Genomic DNA, 18,298 nt, shown 5'->3' on the forward strand with positions numbered 1-18,298 from the left:
TGGTGTGGTCGACACGCTGGAGGGAAAGGATGCCATCCAGAGGGACCTTGACAGGCTGGAGAGGTGGACCCGTGTGAGCCGCATGAAGTTCAACAAGGCCAAGTGCAAGGTCCTGCATGTGGGTCGGGGCAATCCCAAGCACGGCTATAGGCTGGGCGAGGAATGGATTGAAAGCAGCCCCGAGGAGAAGGACTTGGGGGTATTGATTGATGAGAAGCTCAGCATGAGCTGGCAGTGTGCGCCTGCAGCCCAGAAAGCCAACCATATCCTGGGCTGCATCAAAAGAGGTGTGACCAGCAGGTCGAGGGAGGTGATCCTGCCCCTCTACTCCGCTCTTGTGAGACCCCACCTGGAGTACTGTGTCCAGCTCTGGGGGCCCCAGTACAGGAGAGACATGGAGCTGTTGGAGGGAGTCCAGAGGAGGGTCACGAAGCTGATCAGAGGGCTGGAGCACCTCTCCTATGAGGACAGGCTGAGAGAGTTGGGATTGTTCAGCCTGGTAGAAAAGGCGGCTCCGGGGAGATTTAACTGCGGCCTTCCAGTACCTGAAGGGGCCTACAGGAAAGCTGGAGAGGGACTGTTTATCAGGGAGTGTAGTGACAGGACAAGGGGTAATGGGTTTAAGCTGAAGGAGGGTCGATTTAGATTAGATGTTAGAAAGAAATTCTTTACTGTTAAGAGTGGTGAGGCACTGGAACAGGTTGCCCAGAGAGGTTGTGGATGCCCCTTCCCTGGAGGTGTTTAAGACCAGGTTGGATGAGGCTTTGGGCAATGTGGTCTAGTGGAGGGTGTCCCTGCCCATGGCAGGGGGGTTGGAACTAGATGATCTTTAAGGTCCCTTCCAACCCAAACCATTCTGTGATTCTATGATTCTATGACTGGAGTAGACAAGACCTTATGCAGCTACAGGGATATACTCAGCTGAGTTATTAGGAATGGTTTTGTACATAAAGTTTTAAAACTTACATTGAAGGCATGCCTATTTGTCTCAAGGAAGAAGAGCAGCGTCATGGATCTGTCACTGCAAAAAAGTACAGTTTCTGGTTTAGAAGAAAAACTTTGGTGTGCTCAATATGTTACATTGTGTGCTCAATATGTTAAATTTGCATTTCTTAGGATTTAAGTGTGTAAGAGAAATGAATAATGGTGAAAGTATTTTGCTGCATGTGAGGCAGGTTGGGCTGAAGAGGGATGTGGGTGAAGTCTTGGCAGACAGAACACAAATTGCGGTTTCCTTTTTGTCCTTAACTGGGCTATGACTTCACCCTGAGACTTAAAAAGCTGTCACTGAAAGTCATAGCTGGGTCAAACGCATACTCTTATTTATGGCATGCAGTAGGGTGTGTGTCGTACTAAAAATGTTTTACTGACCTCTTAAAGATGTGCCATGCATGGAGAATCATTTTCACAGGATGTAGGGAGGGCATTTTCTCTAGTTATTAATTCCTGAGTCTTATCGCAGTGATAGTCATCAACGTAAAGGAGAGGCCATATCTGATCGATGTGCAGATTCCATGGCTTTCCCGCTCGTCCTGCTGCTCAGGAGTTCCTGCCCTGCTCTGCTACCAGCATAACTCTCATTTTAACAGCCATGTCACCTGCCAGAGGTTCAGAATAATTTATTTTTTGTCAAGAAAAGACATATCTCTCAACATTTAATTTCTAGAAGAAGCCTTCAGACATTTTCACTTGTCAGCTGTCCACCTGAGATATTAAGAAGGAAGGGTTTTATTGTGGCAGAGCGTAACTAAAGGAAATGGTGTTCATGTCCATGTGGTAGGGAGGTTTCTGCTTCTCTGGAGAAGGATGTGTAAAGGATGTGTGCCAGCACCAAGCCTGGGGTCATTGCAGGTAGGCGTCGGCAGATGGGTGATGCAGTGTCTGTCGCAGAGCAGACACTGCTGCGCTGCCCGGAGTCAGTTCCATCCTCAGCCTTGCGGCAGCTGGGGCAGAGACTTAATGTGGAGTCACCCAGCTTACAAGGAAGGAAGCCAATTAAGATCATTAGGTTTTCGTTACTGTTTGGATCGTGACAAACTGATTTTTTTTCTCTTTTGCATACTTGCCTTTCTACTGTGTTCTGTACTTTGAAGAAACTTTAGAAAAACTTTTTGAAAGAAGATGCTGCAGGTACCAAATATTTTGTGCTTAGTGCACAGACTCAACAGCGAGGACATACGTACACTGCTTGTTGAAGTAACTGGTGCAGCCCCTAGTAGTTCACTACTTGTTTCTGCTTGATCTTGGCTAGGGCAGAATGATGTGAAATGTTCTTTCAATTGTCATGTTACATCTTTCAAGAAAATAAACTCTTGGAGTTTGGGGAAACAGGGAGCAGAAAAGGCATCTAAAATTAGGGTGCTGAAGGAGTGGAGTTGCCTTGAATTATTTCCAGGGTAACTTGGAACTTGCTTTCACTACAGATCTTATTTTCTAACCAGCACTTGGATGCTATTCTGAAAAATCATAGCACTTATGGAAGTCTGAAATCAGTTTTCAATATTTTTTACCATCTAAATTTAATTAGAGGAGTCATGAGTTAATAAAAACACTACAATAATTTCTGGGTGCCAGGGAGGAGTGAGAAAAGTGGACCTAAATCTGCCACATTGAGATAATTAAGCAGTGTCAGGCAGGACTCAAGGTTCCCCAGTGCTTCAGCAGCTCCTACACGCTCAGAACACCATCTCCAAAGTGCAAATTAAACTGGGACAGGAAAGGACTACCGCATCTTCTGTCTGCCTTACAATTTCCTCCTTTTTGCTGCTGCTTACAGAGGAAATTGTGAAAACCAACATAGCAGTGACCAAATATGGTTGCATGTGGGAAACAAAAGATTATCCAGAAGTCCTCCATAGCAAGAATGGGTTTATTTAACAAGCTTGCCTGCATCTTGGTACAAAGTCAACAACTATGATCCCAGGCTCTGTAAACCTGCGTACATCCAGCGTTGCTTTTGCATTTTACCATCGACTTTAAGACTACCAGCTGCTGCTGCTTTTCTTCTCCATTTCTTGCCATTTGTTGCTGTAATCTGGTGGGGACATCACTCATCTCAGAAGAGCCCCTTGGAGGGCAGCAGTCCACACCACCTCCTAAGGGAGATACTCTGCCCAGGTGGCCACCGCATCTAGTAGCCGAGAAGCTTAGGCCTGTGGGCCCAGAGACACCCACGGAGGTGAGCACTGGGCCTGGAAGTTAAATTGGTATCAGACTTTTTTGGGGAATGCTTATTAAGGTACGTTCTTTGACCCCTTTGCACTCCCGTGGTCATTTTCCATTGGCAGAGGCTCAGTGATGGTTTATGTTATATTGCTTATTTTGTTGTACAGGTAATTAGCTCTATAAACAGTAACTATTTTGTAACAATGTCCTCAAGTCTGTTCTGGCTTTAAAAGAAAGTAACAAAACACAAACCAAGGAGAAATTATTATATTAATTTTTAAAAAACCAAATATTATGAGTTCTTCATTAAAATAATGAATTTATCAGTAGAGAGTTTCTACAGAAATAAGCAGACTTTTTTTGAAGTTCCAGGTGACCTGAAATAAAAGCACAACAGATAAATGTTATACATACAGAAAGATAAAAACTGCCAGCAGTTTGTCTATGAAGAGCAAGAGAATTGACCGTCACCCAGAAAAATGATACCTTGTCATCTGATTTGATTTGCAGAACAGGTATAGCATTCCAGGAGCAGTAAAACCACCCCACCTGTCCAGCAGTGCTGTGTTCATTTCAGAACTGCTTCTCTGCTGATCCCCAAAGATCCTCCTGTTCGTAAGGCCGAGTTTCTCTCGCAGTCCTAGCCTTGTGGCAGTGGCACGCGTGTGCCCAGCTCTGCTGCTCCCCAGCCTGGCCACTTCCACCCTGCCCACCTGCACGCTGCCATCAATGCAAAACGGGCAGCCGCTCCAAAGAGTTCTTGCATGCTCCTGTCAAGCCTGGTGAGAATGCAGTATTTCACTCACTGGTGTAAGCTGCTGCTGGGATGATCTTCGCTATAGCTACCAACTTTTGGGAAGGTTTCAAAAGAGACAGAGGCTGATGTGTAATGGCACGGACATGAGTGGTCTGAGCTACGCCTGCTGTTCTCGCCCCTGCTCTGACAATACCTGTGGAGCGTAACCGACAAGACACACTTCTTTTCCCGCTATGGGTTAGTTCTTCTGTCTGTAGAAGTTCTGGTACCGAGACATAGTGACCCAGGAGAGTTGTGTAGCCTGGATACAAGAAGGAAAAAAGACTGCCAGCTTTGATAGCAGTATGTCCATCGGACGAGAGTAAGCTTCTTGTAAGTTTAAGTAAAGCTTGTAATCCCAGCATGAGTAAAGTTAGTGACATATCTCTATTTCGGGGAGGTCAGAATTCAGCTTACAAGCCTTGATCTTTTGCTGACATGAATTTGACATGAGTTGTGAGCTTGACCAGCAGTTGATACTAAAACTGCTTTTATTGCTGTAGAAATGAAGGGGTTCTTTTGTTCCACTTTATGAAGTGGCATAGCTGAAATAACATTTCCTTAGGTGCTAGTTAAAATGTAGAATTTACAATCTAAACACAGAAGAGCAAGTATGTAATGAGAATATAGCATAGAGCATGTACTGGGTGAATTCTGTTGAATAGATGAGAGACAGTCTGTGTTCTGTAAAGAAAGAATTTTCTATACAGCGAAAATAACCACAAGGAAGGATACATTTCATCTACTGATTAGAGCAATCACGGCAGTCTATAATAACCAAATTAAATAATAGACTTATAGATATCTGTGGCCAGGAAGGGGTATGGTTTGGGTTGCTTTTTTTTTTTTCCTTGTGGAGTGCTCATGTCAATCTGGCATTCCAGACATTGCTGCAAAGAATTATTCAGAGGAGAGCCAGGAGTCATTTTTCTGTTCTGCTGGCAGATACCTCATTGGTGAGAAGAGGAGAAAGATTTGAGCATACTGAGTTTCCTTTTAATTTTCTCATGTGCCCAAAATTTAAGTCTGCAAGGAAAATCTCATGGTATCTTTAACAAGCATAAAAGAACTGGGATGGTCGAAGCCCTTTAGAAGCTTCAGAATAAGCTGTCACATAGATCTTGACAGTTTAGATGGCCTAAATGGGTTTTTAGACACCTACTGCATGATCGCCTGTCTGCTTGGCAGACAAAGATGCGCACAGACTCCTTGTCTGTCTCTCTCTCTCTCTTTTTTTTCTTTTCTTTCCTTTCTCACAGACCTTTGCCGTGAACACCACAGTTGGAGTAGTTTCTGCTTTTTTTTTTTTTTTTGTTCTTAAATGTGTTTTGGGGCTTATTTGATGTGGATTCTTTGCTCTTCTTCTGTGTGCTGCTGGTTTGCAGAGCTGATTTGCTCATCTGGAGGTGGGGCAGATGGATTGCAGGAGAGCATCTGCTCCCACAGCAGGAGGTGAGGGCTGGGGTCACACTGGTGAAAGACCTTGCATCAGATTGTTGAGGAGGCATCTTGCACTTTGCTGTCTCCTCTTCTGGTCAGCAATGTTTTGGGATGAGCTGGGATTTTACTGTTAAGCAAAACAAAGTTCCCTCTCCTCTGAGGGGTAGAAGGACCAGAAGGACAAAGTATGCCGTGCTCAAAGTTCAACAGGACGTAGTGCCAACACTTAGTTATGGGTGCAAAGGAGCAGTTGCCACAAAAGCAGTGGCACTCAAAATGTGGTGCAGGCAGACTGCCTGCTTAAATCCACGGTCGCTTGGCAGTAGCGCTGTGGCAAGAAGTGTTCTGCCAAGTCATGAGCTGGCACGCTGCCCTCCATTCAGGCTTGGACTGTAGGCAGCCAAGTGACCAGCAGCTGTGGCTGTGAATAGCAGGAGGGCGTTAGTCCAAGAACAACAAGAAGAAAAGCTTCTTCAGCTACGTTTTCTTCTGAGGTTTTCTTGGCTTTTCCAGACATGTCTTCCCATTTCGAGGGCTACTGAAAGGTGGAAGATGCCCTAATGCAGCCACCTCTTTTGGATCCCATCCACTGGGAACCCCCAGTTACACGGTTCTGGTTGGGGGCATGTTGTTGCTGAGACTGTGGCTGCAGTTGGTAGGAGTGTATTTGCTTGAATGTGTAGAATGAAGTTTGCAGCTGCAAGGAGGGAATTTGTTCTTTCTCTGCTCTCTTTGTTTCAGCGTGACAACTGAAGCAACCTGTAAACAATTGTCTTCATCCTGCAGATGGCTTCTGCAGTGGCTTTCCTGCTAATGGCTGCTGTTTTTATCTTTAAGCGTGCCAAAGTGCTTGAATTAACAAGGTTTACAGTTTTTAAAGGGGTTGACAGATGTCAGCAGGGGCTTCAGATTCCTGACCCTTTGCACAGCCCTTCAGATACCAGGCATGATTCTCACTCCCCATCCATTTCCACAGGCTACGACAGCCTGGAGACATATTCTGTCGAAGCCAACCTCAACCACATCCCCAAAAACCCTGAAATAAACAAAAATTCTGAAATGAATTCTCTGGGAAGTGACACGAAGCCAAACAGTAAATTTAGAGCTGGGGTGTGCGTTGCAGAGGTTTCACTTTAAGTGGGAACATGCATAAAGCTCTATGCTCAATGTCCTAAGTGAAATTGGCTGGGAGGTCGAACAAAGTCCACAAAAATCCTGCCTTCAGAAGCTCAAGGGCATCACTGTCTATGCAGCCACACTTCTTACTTGCATGTTGAACACAGGGAAGTGATTTCCACTAGTCTGTCATAGAAAGTTAATGTTGTGGGACAGGCTCATGATCTATTTAAAGGCATGTCTGCAGCAGCCTGTGGGATCCTCACCCCAGCATCTCTCATCAGCTGGCTTTTGAAGTGGAATTTCCTGCTTGTGGTCCAGGAAAATGGCAGCAAGGACCTGGAAGAGAGCGTGAGCCAGACTCCCTGCCGACCACAGAGCTTCCCTCGCCATTTGTCATAGAAACACTGAAATAGCTTTCTAGCCATGGCTCTGAGAAATAAAACCTTGTACCTTTTGACTAGTACCTTTAGACTATGGACTCTCAGCAGCTGAACCAGAGCACCCACACCACAGGGCTGGTACCTCTCATCATCTTTATCTTTTTGTCTGTTGAGAGGCAAGTTAACATCCCTAGGAGGTGTGGGAGCACTGATCCTTGGGGTAACTAGGCATTAAGGACTACCAACTGTGCATAGGAATACCTCCAGGCCCCTCTCCGTGATTCCTGCTGCTGTTTCTCTGCTAGCAGCACCCTCGGTGGGCTGAAGCTAAGTGCTTTCCTGAAACAAAACCTAAACTGCAGATGTTGGCCGGCTGCGTTCAGCTGGACCAAAGCTCTGCGTGTCTTGACAGAGAAGCCAAAAGCAGGTCCTTAGAAAAGCAGAAGGCTGGAATGAAACTGGAAAGATCAGTCTTCCATTGCAGCACCCCAGCTTCTAGCAGCAGGCTCAGACACGAGCCATTCTTACGCTAAGTAACTGAGGCACAGTGTAAGGCTCGTGTAAGACCCAAGTGTCTTCAAGGAGGAACTGCAACATGATTAATTGTCCAATATCTGCTTAATTACAAGTGCATGTCAGTTACAGGATGATATCTAGGATGAATTTAAGGTCTGAGTCTTTTCCTGTGAAATATGATCTGGATATCATAAATGTGGGAATGATGGATATGTGTGGTGATAGCTCACTGGGGTAAAAAAATGACTAAGTTGTAATGGTTTGGAAATACAAAGTCTAAGATACCATGTATTGTCATTAGTGTGTTTGATGAGACATTTCTGAGTGTTTTAAAACCGATCTAAAATTTTAATTTTTTTTGTGAAGGAGAGATTTAAAGAAAGATGGGAAGTGATACGACTTTGTCTGAAGTTGCCCGAGCAGGTAAAACCTGCGAACATAACTGTGCCTTGTGAGAGCCTATTTCTACTCTCGGATAGTTCTGACGAGCTACTTGCTTTTGTAATCGTTTGCAGGTTGAGGCCCTGAGGCTGTTTGTATTATTATGCAGTAATATTACTGGATTAATGTGTCTGCATAGTTTATGTATTGTAATCACGACTTAAATATAGCTCAATGCTGGGCAAGGTGAGGCAGCAGGTGGGAGGCTTGCAGCGCAGCCGAGGGGGTGACCAGGGAGAGGTGTCTGGCTCTGCGGCACCTCCAGAGCTTTCAGCAAACACCAAAAACCATGGCAGGGCTGCTCTGCGAGCACAGAAGTTAATTCCACTTAAACGGGAATTAAGGGTAGCAGGCTGCGACAGCTCTTGGGGCGGCTTGGGCGGGAAGCAGCTTGCAGCAGGCATGTAACACCACCACAAAGTGTTCATTAGAGTTGCTTTGGTCAAGAGTTGGTAACGAGGGTTCACAGCGGTCTGGAAAGTCTCTGAGGGCTGACAGGACTAGGCACAGTCTGGTGCAGCATGACGGGAGCACCACAGCGTCACAGGGCAGGGATGCGGACGTTGCACTGGGGAGCGCTGCGGCGGGGCGGCAGTCTGCATGCAAACCATTGGTCTGGCAGCAGGTTCATTTGGTTAATACTGCATATTTACAAGGTGTCCCACTGCTGAGGTCAGGAGGGGGTTTCCTGTGGCTTTCCGGGATGTTTCATGAAGTCTGGTGCTTCGAGGTGTGTAGAAGCAAAGGTGACAAGTTCTGTTTCTTGCTGGTGTGTGCCCAGCATCATCGTTGTGTGTCACATCCCAGTATATCTCACCAGGAGTGACTTCAGGTGGGGCATTGGCCTATAACTGGTTACACATATCTTCTCCAGGGTAATATGGTATATTACTGCAGCGCTATAAAAGTCGTTATTTGTAATACTGTACTTTGTGTAAAGAGGTAACCTTGGTGAGTTTATTTCTGATTATGATTTGGGTGATGTCAGTAGTTCAGCTTCATCCACTCTGTACCTAATTCTCAAAACAGCTATAATATTGTCTCCTTTTGTTTTTCATAGCGCACTCATTTAACCTCTTGTCAGGAGAAACTAAAGATTTGTTGAAAGGTTAGAGTTATATCTTGAAGGCTGCCACAAACAAAACCTAATTTTATACTTAATGCAGTAATTCTAGAGGATAGAGTCAATGAGGGCATAATTGAAATAATTTTTAACATTAAAATCTTCAGAAATAAAGCTTTACTCAGAGGTTATTGATTTAATCACGCTCACATTAGCTGCTTCCTTGCTTTGGTCATGTGTACAAATCTTGGACAAAGGTGGGGGGGGTTGCACTTGATGTGAATTCAGTCTGTTCAGGCTGCAGTGTAAATGGATGGGATTCCTTTTGAACAAGCCCTTGGCCAGAAAACCAGTGAATATGACTGAAAGCTGCTGTACAGAGAAGGAGAAGGTGTTAATTCTTCCAATGTTTAAACGTGCCTGTTCCTGGCACAAAATAGGCTAGCAATCATTTAACATGAGCCACCCTGCAGAGCAGAATAGGATAATGTCATTGTCCATTACAGCTGGTATCACTTCAACTTAGAATTTAAATGTGCCAGCAAAATAGAGTAAAGACAGACACCCTTCTGTTGCCTGCTGCACCTGTCTCCGTATCTGTGGAGTTTGGGCTCTTCTAGTTTTTAACTTGGCACCTTCTCGGTGTATTGGGTATTTATTTTTTTGAATACAGTGCAACAATTTTCCATGATGCTCTTTGTAGCCCTAGGGGAATCACACATGTGGATTGGTTAAAGAAAATAGTGTTGCCTTGGTGCATTTTTCCATAGCAGTAGGTAACGGCTAGTCTGTGTTAGTTAATAGTACTTCGACAGTTGTGATTTAGTGAGGCACAGCCGCTCAGGCTGGCTGGCTGTTATGCCAATGTTTGTTGGGGTTTTTTTGTTAGTTGTTGGGGTTTTTTTAAATCCACAGCTTTCTGTTACCAGAAAGTGAAAATCACAATATTTGCTGATCTGATTTCTTATTCATTGCCATCTCCTCAGCCTGCGTATGGTATTACGTTATTATTAAAAGAAGAATTAAAAAGTGCAGGAGCAGAAGGATGTGAAAGAGTGAGAACTGCTATGCTGAAGTCTCTTCTGGATAGACTGATTGTCTGGCACAAGTGGGACGTGCATCTCCCCTTTTTCTCCTCCAGTGGGAGGCCAGAGGCTCAGCCTTTTGGAGCCCGTGTATTCTTTCGCCTTGTCAAGATTCAAATAGCCAGAAATTGTGGAACTTCCTTCATAAGGCTGCAGTCCACCTGTACCCCTAGCTTACCACTTCATTCAGAGTTTAGACACCTCCAGCCACCATCAGCTTTCAGAGATCATGCTCCAATTTTGTTTTCTAATACATAAATTTGAAGGAAACCACTACTGTCCACTGGAAATCCAGACAGCATCAGAAAGCTAATGCAATTTCTCATATTATATCTGTTGTCCCTTGTTCGTTGTTTCCTGTATCTCTATTCATATATTCCTGTTTCTAAAATCTTTCTCTTTCCTGTTGCTATGGTAAAGCATGCCTAAAAAGGAAGAATTATAGCAGTGAGATCCACTGACCTACAAAATAATCAGAAATAGTTGCTCCATACAGAGCTTTACTTCTAAAGTAACTGGTAAAAAATCAGTAGTGGGAAAGGGAGACAGCCAAAGTACAGGGGCAATGTACATGGATTTGGATTTCGTCAAAACTCCAGTTTATGGGCAAAATTACTGCTTCTGATCAGTGAATCTGTACAACTGGTTTCCTATACGCAGGAATTTTCCATGCTTGCAATAGTAAAAGTAATGGAAACTCAAAAAAGCAGTCTTGGGTTTTTGTTTGTGTTAATAACCTTCCAGCTCCAATGTGATTTTCTCCTCTATGAACATGAATGTCATTGATACAGTGTTGTATTACAGTGGCTCATCCTTGCTGGAGGCATGGTCCTTTTCCAACGAACTGATTTGAAATGAAATAAACACCAAACCATGAATTTTTTGGTTCACCTCCCAGACTATAAAAATGGATGGTCTCATTAATGATTAACACAGCAGCTGGTAGCTCAAAGGAGATCTGGAAGAAAATACTGCAGTGTCTCCCTCCTCCAGTAAATATATTGGCTTAACAGTTTTCTGTGCTCATCCTACCTTATTTCAGTGTACACATTGGAATAGCAGCAGAGTGAATCTCTGCCTTCAGACCTGGTTTAAAATCAGCAAGGATGCATTAGTTCCTAGTTGCATCAAGTAATTTTTTGCAATGTTATTGCTACTTACTGCTTTGCAGTTCCCTGTGATGTTAGCAGTGGTTTTTAGAATGCTTTTCTGTTTCAAAGCAGCGAGGCATCTAAGATTTCCAACATCTTCTTACCCACAGCATTGTTACATCATTAGGAATCAAGTAAAAGTCCACAACATTTACATGGACATCACTTCTGGCATATTATTGTGCTATTGATAAGTCCTTGTTATAGCATTAAACTGTTTAAAAAATATATATGTATATTATGGTTGCAAAATGTTTACTCCTGTGTTTACTCCACAATATTGGATTACAGTGTGGCTGGGCAGCTGACAGAACTCTAATGAACCAGTCTCTCAAAAGAACCAGAGGGATGATTTTAGACTAAGTGTTGCCAGAATGTGATTAACTGCTTAGCACTCAAGAAATAAAAGTGCTAAAAAAAAAACCCCGAAACTAAAAGAAAAACCCTACCACATAGCAATTGTGCATATGGCAAACAGCATACGATACAGTGGTAAGAAATCTGGAGACTTTTGCCTGCTACTCTAGATGATCACTGTGAGCATATATTCTCTTATAAATTGACTGATTTTGGTTTATGTTAATAAATACACCTCTCTAGAACCTTGTGCAAATTTTCAAATAGCTATCTCTAAATATAGGTACACTTTTTCCTCTGTATTCACTGTAAAATATTGGTGAATGCATGTATAGTACACCAGTTCCCTCTCTGGCAGAGATGGGGCAGGTGCAGAACCTCTTCTGTGCACAGTTACGATGGATAATGTTTCCAAAGTTTATCACACGGTGTTTTCCATGGTGCACATGATGACACCAACCAGCATGGTCCACCTGGCAGTCAGCAGGCTGATCCTGGCCCAAAGGGTACTTGTTTAGCCTGCCGTTTTTCAGGGCAGCAGCAGGAGCTGCTGCTCAAATGGTTGCATAGCACCTCCTACAAGGAGATCACACCGAGCCAGATGTTGTGCTCGTGCCAGAAAGAGGATGGAAGAGGAAGGGAGAGGCAGGTCATCCGCTCACACGGGCCCAGCAGAGTCCTAAGCCCTTGCCATAGCTGTTTGTGAGACAGACAGCAGGTGGGAGGATGCTGTGGCCTGGGGCCTAAGTGTGTGGTGGCAGAAGTGAGGCTGCCACAGCTGTGTCCCACCACAGGACCTGAAATCCAGATCCAGATGGTGTAGCTGCAGAGGCTGAAGTATGCTGGAGTGTCTATAATTTTGGTTGGTAACACTCAATTCTCATTTATTTTCACTGACCTGAGTGGATATGTGCTTCTTTCATTAGAGATCCGAGCTCAACTCATCGAGCAGCAGAAATGCCTGGAGCAGCAGACTGAAATGAGAGTGCAGCTTCTTCAGGATCTGCAGGATTTCTTCCGCAAGAAGTCGGAAATAGAGATGGAGTATTCCCGAAACTTGGAAAAATTGGCAGAGAGGTTCATGGCGAAAACAAGAAGTACAAAGGACCATCAGCAGTACAAGTAAGAGAGATCTCCTTCCCCCTCACCCGTGTGTTACCCGTTGCTGGAGTGCTGTGCCACTCTCTGCTTCTGCTGGTTTTGAGTACTGCTAGGTTGACCCTAGATTCAAAGACATGTTTAAAATTCCCACCCACAGGATTTGAAAGTGTCTAAATAAAGGTCAATCACCATTACAAAAAAAAAATATACAGGAATTCTGGCAAAAAAGGCATTAAGAAAGAAAACTATTTTACTTTGTTGTTGCATGTGAACTTCTGCTACCTCTTGACCCCTCTTACTCCTAAAAATGAAGATGATGGGAATGTTATGCCTTGCTTACAATTTAATCTGTCCCTTTCATGGCATAGTAACTTGTGTGCAAAATAAAAGTGATCAGGTAGTATCTGGCAAAATGTGTGGGCAGCATGTTTTCTAAAGTGTTTCAAATTCATTACTTGTTGGCATAGTCTCATCTGGTTATTTTCCTGACTTGAGCTGATTAATCATAGAATCATAGAATCATTTTGGTTGGAAAAGACCTTTAAGATCAAGTCCAACTGTTAACCTAGCACTGCCAAGTCCACCATTAAATCATGTCCCTAAGCACCACATCTACATGTCTTTTAAATACCTCCAGGGATGGTGACTCCACCACTTCCCCGGGCAGCCTGTTCCAGTGCTTGACAAGCCTTTTAGTAAAGAAATTTTTCCTAATATCCAACCTAAACCTCCCCTGGCACAACTTGAGGCCATTTCCTCTTGTCCTATCACTTGTACTTGGGAGAAGACACAAACACCAACCTGGCTACAACCTCCTTTCAGGTAGTTATAGAGAGCGATAAGGTCTCCCCTCAGCAGCCTCCTTTTCTCCGGACTAAACAACCCCAGTTCCCTCAGCCGCTCCTCATAAGACTTGTGCTCAAGACCCTTCACCAGCTTCATTGCCCTTCTTTGGACACACTCCAGCACCTCAATGTCCTACTTGTAGTGAGGGGTCCAAAACTGAACACAGTACTGAAGGTGCGGCCTCACCACTGCTGAGTACAGGGGGGCGATCACTTCCCTAGTCCTGCTGGCCACACTATTTCTGATACAAGCCAGGATGCCATTGACCTTCTTGGCCACCTGGGCACAACGCTGGCTCATATTCAGCCTGCTGTTGGACCAACACCCCCAGGTCCTTTTGTGCCAGGCAGCTTTCCAGCCACTCTGCCCCAAGCCTGTAGCACTGCATGGGGTTGTTGTGACCCAAGTGCAGGACCTGGCACAATATGTTTGTTTATACCCCTAAGTAGAACAGGGCCAGGCAAATGCATTCATCCTTTATTGGATGCAGCAGAAACATAGTGACAAAGGCTGAGGTACTTAATGCCTTCTTTGCCTCAGTCTTTAGCAGTAAGACCAGTTGTTGTCTGGGTACCCAGCCCCCTGAACTGGAAGACAGGGATGGGGAGCAGAATGAAGCCTCCATGATCCAAGGGGAAATGGTTAGTGACCTGCTACACCACTTACACACACACAAGTCTATGGGGCCAGATGATTTGTGTTTGTAAAACTGAAAAATAAGTATCTTTTTCCACTGTATCTTTTTCCAGTCAGTACTGTGCTAGAGATACACAGACAAAGCTTTTGTTTCAGGAGAAAAGTCTTTTCCAAGCACATCTGGCAAAGGAAAGGTTAATCCAAATACAGCTTGCACAGTTCAAAGAGCAATAACATATATTTCTTAAAATTCAGTTAAGTGACTCAATGATTCCCTGAAATAACCAACATGTGCATATGTCACCACTTCAGAGAGAGCCCTGGCTTCTGTTCAGCTTGTGGTAAAATCTTTTTGCCTTGTGCATACAAACATCTTTCCTCATTCTTAAACATGTGTTGAATCCAGACTGGCAGATGTGTATGGGGGTCGTGACTGGAGTCCTGCCTTCAGATTTGTTCTGCAATTCTCTAATTGCTTTGAGAAGAGGTTGCAGCAAAAGTCACTTTAACTGGTGGTCCCTCATGCTGTTCCCACCATTCCCCCTAGAACAGGCAGGAAGGTTTGTAGGAATGGCTTTGGGACATGCAGAAGCAGTGAGGACCAAGTAATATCAGCATGGCTGATAAAACCCTGAAGCTCCTTGCTGTGACTAACACTGTTAAGATGTCCATCTCAAACCAAGCGGGGAAGTTTCCTTAACTCGCTTCTGATTCATCTCAAAGCAAAGCACTGATGATAAGAAAAGGTTTTTGTCTGTTAATCATTTGTTGTTGCTTTGATTCTGGGAGTGAAAGCTAAAGGTAGACAGTTAGGTGAGGAATTAAAGGGCATATTTCTAACACTAAGAATAGTTAATTATTAGAACAATTTACCAAGAGTTGAAGGAGTTTCTCCCTCAATTCATCACCACTTCTGTCTGTTTTATCTTCACGTGCTTGATCCGTTTTACTATAGGAGAATCCCTGCACAAGAGAGAAAAAAAAAGAGCAGCCAGTTTCTGGAGCACTTAGTTGCAAGGCAGACTTGAAATTAAAATTTCAACAAAATCATAAGGCAAATTTTATAAATAGGAGTTTGTTGTCTGTGAAACAGTTGTTGAACTACATGTATGTTTCTTTTGCTTTGTGTAAAAGAAATGAGAAGTCATCTGGGATTTCACTTTTGCAATGTTAGAAATGTGGAGTGAGCCTACAATGCAGAAAGTCTGTCAAGGAAATTCAGAACTGGACCTCTGCGGAAAAAGTCCAGTCCTGATGTTTGTCTTGTAATTGAACCATCTGGGACTGGCAGTAGCAGTGTATTCATGAGGGCTGTGAATTTATGAATGCTGATCACAGAATATGTATGCTTGTGACATTTCCTTCTACTTTTATGGCAGTTATACAAATCCATTGCAGTGAAACAGCTACACCTGCAAATTTTGCTCCTGAAGGATTTGGGATGCACTTGCAGTGCTTGTTTATTTCTATTGCCAAAAATTAATTACTGTTACTCTTTCAGCAGTGACCTTTATTGATTTTGAATATTTACATGTACTCTGTCTGTAAGCTTTGTGGCAAGATTTTTTTTATACTCTCAGGTGGCCTGCAGTGTTCTGAATTCTTACTCTTTTTGTATATTTTTGTGTCCATGCCTCATGGGATTTGTAGAATATGTCTTAAAAGTGATCTGAAGCTTGCCCAACCCATTATTCCAAGAACGGATTGACTGTTCAGAAGCAGCTATTTTTACATAACAAGTTATGACTGTAAATGTCAGGGAGGTGTTTGTGTTAATAATGTAACTTTTTCATTTCCATACATAATATATGTGTATCTCCTCCTTAGGAAAGACCAGAACCTCTTGTCACCAGTGAATTGCTGGTACTTACTCCTGAACCAAGTGAGAAGAGAAAGCAAAGACCATGCAACGTTGAGTGATATCTACCTGAACAACGTGATCATGCGGTTCATGCAGATAAGTGAAGACTCCACCAGAATGTTCAAGAAGGTAATGCCTCTCCTGTGGTCCTCCAGCCGGGCTTGCAAGATGCATGAGGGAGGCAAAAGTGTCCTAATAGGTAGCATTTGAGGAGAAGATTCAGCACACATAGCATAAAATCTGTTTTAGCACACATATAAATTCTTCATGACTGTTCTCGCTGAGCAAATCCTTAGTGCTGGGAACCTGCTGTATGTGCTGGTCACCTTAAGAGCTGAATCTCAAATATCCAAAAGGCAGGGAAAAAAGCCTGTTCTTCTCTCAAAAGCATGCTTGTCTACCCATGCAGAATGGAAACAGTTTTCACTTAGGACTCCCAAAATAGTAAGGCTGTATTAATGAATTATTTGTAAAACCAGTATTTCATTGTAACTCTGTCATGAGAGAAACAGATTCAAGCCAAAGTAATGGTGTGCCTTGTGGTGCCTTGGCACTACAATGGTAGTGTATGCTGCGATTCTCCTAAAAGTATTTCCTTTCCTTCCCAGTAGTAGATACGAACATACACTTTTGATAACATAACTACTTCTATTAGATCATTTCAGCATTGTGTCTGTACGTTTGACATTGTACATGCCCGTTACGTGTTTTTATAACACATACAATGTATAAATCCCTCCTGTGCTAAGCAAGCACTCTGGGCAGCCTTAGTTTGAGATCTACGTAATGTGTTTGCAGTCGTTGTTATAATGTTCTAAAATAAATATAGATTATAAATGCATATCCGTCAGTCACAGTGGGATGCTGGTAAGCAAGTGTTATCCAAAAAGAGTTCAAAAAGAATAAAGGTTAAAGAATGTAAAGTGTGTGACTAAATGATGGCAAGGGTACCAGATTAATGTTTTCAAAATAGGGAACAGATTTCATATATACCTGACCACAATCCTACATAGATAGCAATGGGGGGGGGGGAGAAGAATCATTTAGAGAGTGCATAGGTTGTACTTGGAGGGAAAAAAGTAAAAACATGAATCAAATTTATTTGTGTGCATTAAAACCTGTAACAGTAATAGAGTTGAAATTTATAGCTTCTCAATCAGTAACGGTCTGTTCATATAATATGTCTGATGTATAAAACTGTAGTTCACAAGCCACTAAACTTACTAATATGGAAGATTATTATAGAAGTTGAAAAGATAATGGGAAAAGCAATTTGAGCATGCTGCAGTACTGTCTATGTGGAGATATCTCAGACTTGCTTGGACCAGTAGAAATTTTTTGGTATTGAATCTGGAATAGTTTTTCAGTTGTTCATTCTGTCATATGTCAGAAATCTCTTCTTCGCTAGGTCTGCGTTATTAGACTAGCCTGTTTGCTTTCAGCAGAATTCAGTTCCTCAGCACTAGAAGTCTTGCTTTTTCCTTCCGTTCTCTCCAGATGGACTGTACAAAAATATCTGGATAAAGTTTTCCATGGAGAAGTGTGTGCCCTTCTTTATTCACTCATAAATTTTTAATGGATATTGCTGCAGCTTACCTCTCAAAAGGAGGAAGATATGTGGACGTTTTCAGTGCATTAAAAGGAGGCGTATTGTCACATCTTCCTGATGCACTTGTCTCTTTCCTCCATATTGTATCCAGGAACGTGCAGCATTTCAAATTTTCTCTTTCTAGCATGGCTTCTTGAAGAAGAGCAAGCAGCTGCTTTTACTTTTTTGTTCCTTACTGGGATCTTCTACAGGGAAAAGAAGAGAAAGGAAAATGGAGTGGGGGGGTGGGTCCTGCTGTGCATAACCTGGAGCTCACATTAGTGGAGGCCAGATCCTCAACAGCCCTATCCTACCTTTCAGCAGGGTTTGCCAGCTGACACTCAGCACGATAGTGTCGCATCAAACAGCTGTTAGCTGAGGTGGTGCATGGACAGAGTGAGCTCACCAAAAGCTGGGTGAAGGGATCTGAGCCTGGCCCCGTAATGTGAGGGGAAGGGTGGCAGGAAGACACGTGGCACCTCGGTTGGCATGGTGTAAGTGAGCTTCGTGGGCACGTGGCCTGAATGCAGCAGCGGTTGTTCACCAGTATTGATTCCCAGTGCACATTTTTAGAACAGTCAGGAATCAATACTTGTTGGAGAAGGTTGATGTTTCCACTGAGTCCCAGTGTGCACAGTTCTTGCTGTGGTGCTTGCTGCAGATTTATTTGCTGGTGATTTATTTGCTGTTAGTTCCCAGCTGCAGAACTGATTATACCTTGAATGATGATGAAGCTCCAGTTGGTCTTCTGTG

The 18,298-nt window shown here is 43.4% G+C and overlaps 1 protein-coding gene across 2 annotated transcripts in view; it reads left to right on the forward strand.

Annotated features, from left to right (window-relative positions):
• Positions 1 to 18,298, forward strand: part of SRGAP1 (SLIT-ROBO Rho GTPase activating protein 1) — a 157,249-nt gene that overhangs the window by 67,855 nt on the left and 71,096 nt on the right. For both annotated transcript variants that reach the window (XM_054813319.1, XM_054813320.1), the window contains exons 2-3: positions 12,440 to 12,635; positions 15,924 to 16,086. In XM_054813319.1, coding sequence (XP_054669294.1) covers positions 12,440 to 12,635; positions 15,924 to 16,086 — 359 coding nt within the window. The remainder of the gene's footprint in view (positions 1 to 12,439; positions 12,636 to 15,923; positions 16,087 to 18,298) is intronic.

The sequence above is a fragment of the Grus americana genome, chromosome 1, assembly GCF_028858705.1.
Source record: "Grus americana isolate bGruAme1 chromosome 1, bGruAme1.mat, whole genome shotgun sequence".
Classification (NCBI taxonomy): Eukaryota; Metazoa; Chordata; class Aves; order Gruiformes; family Gruidae; genus Grus; species Grus americana.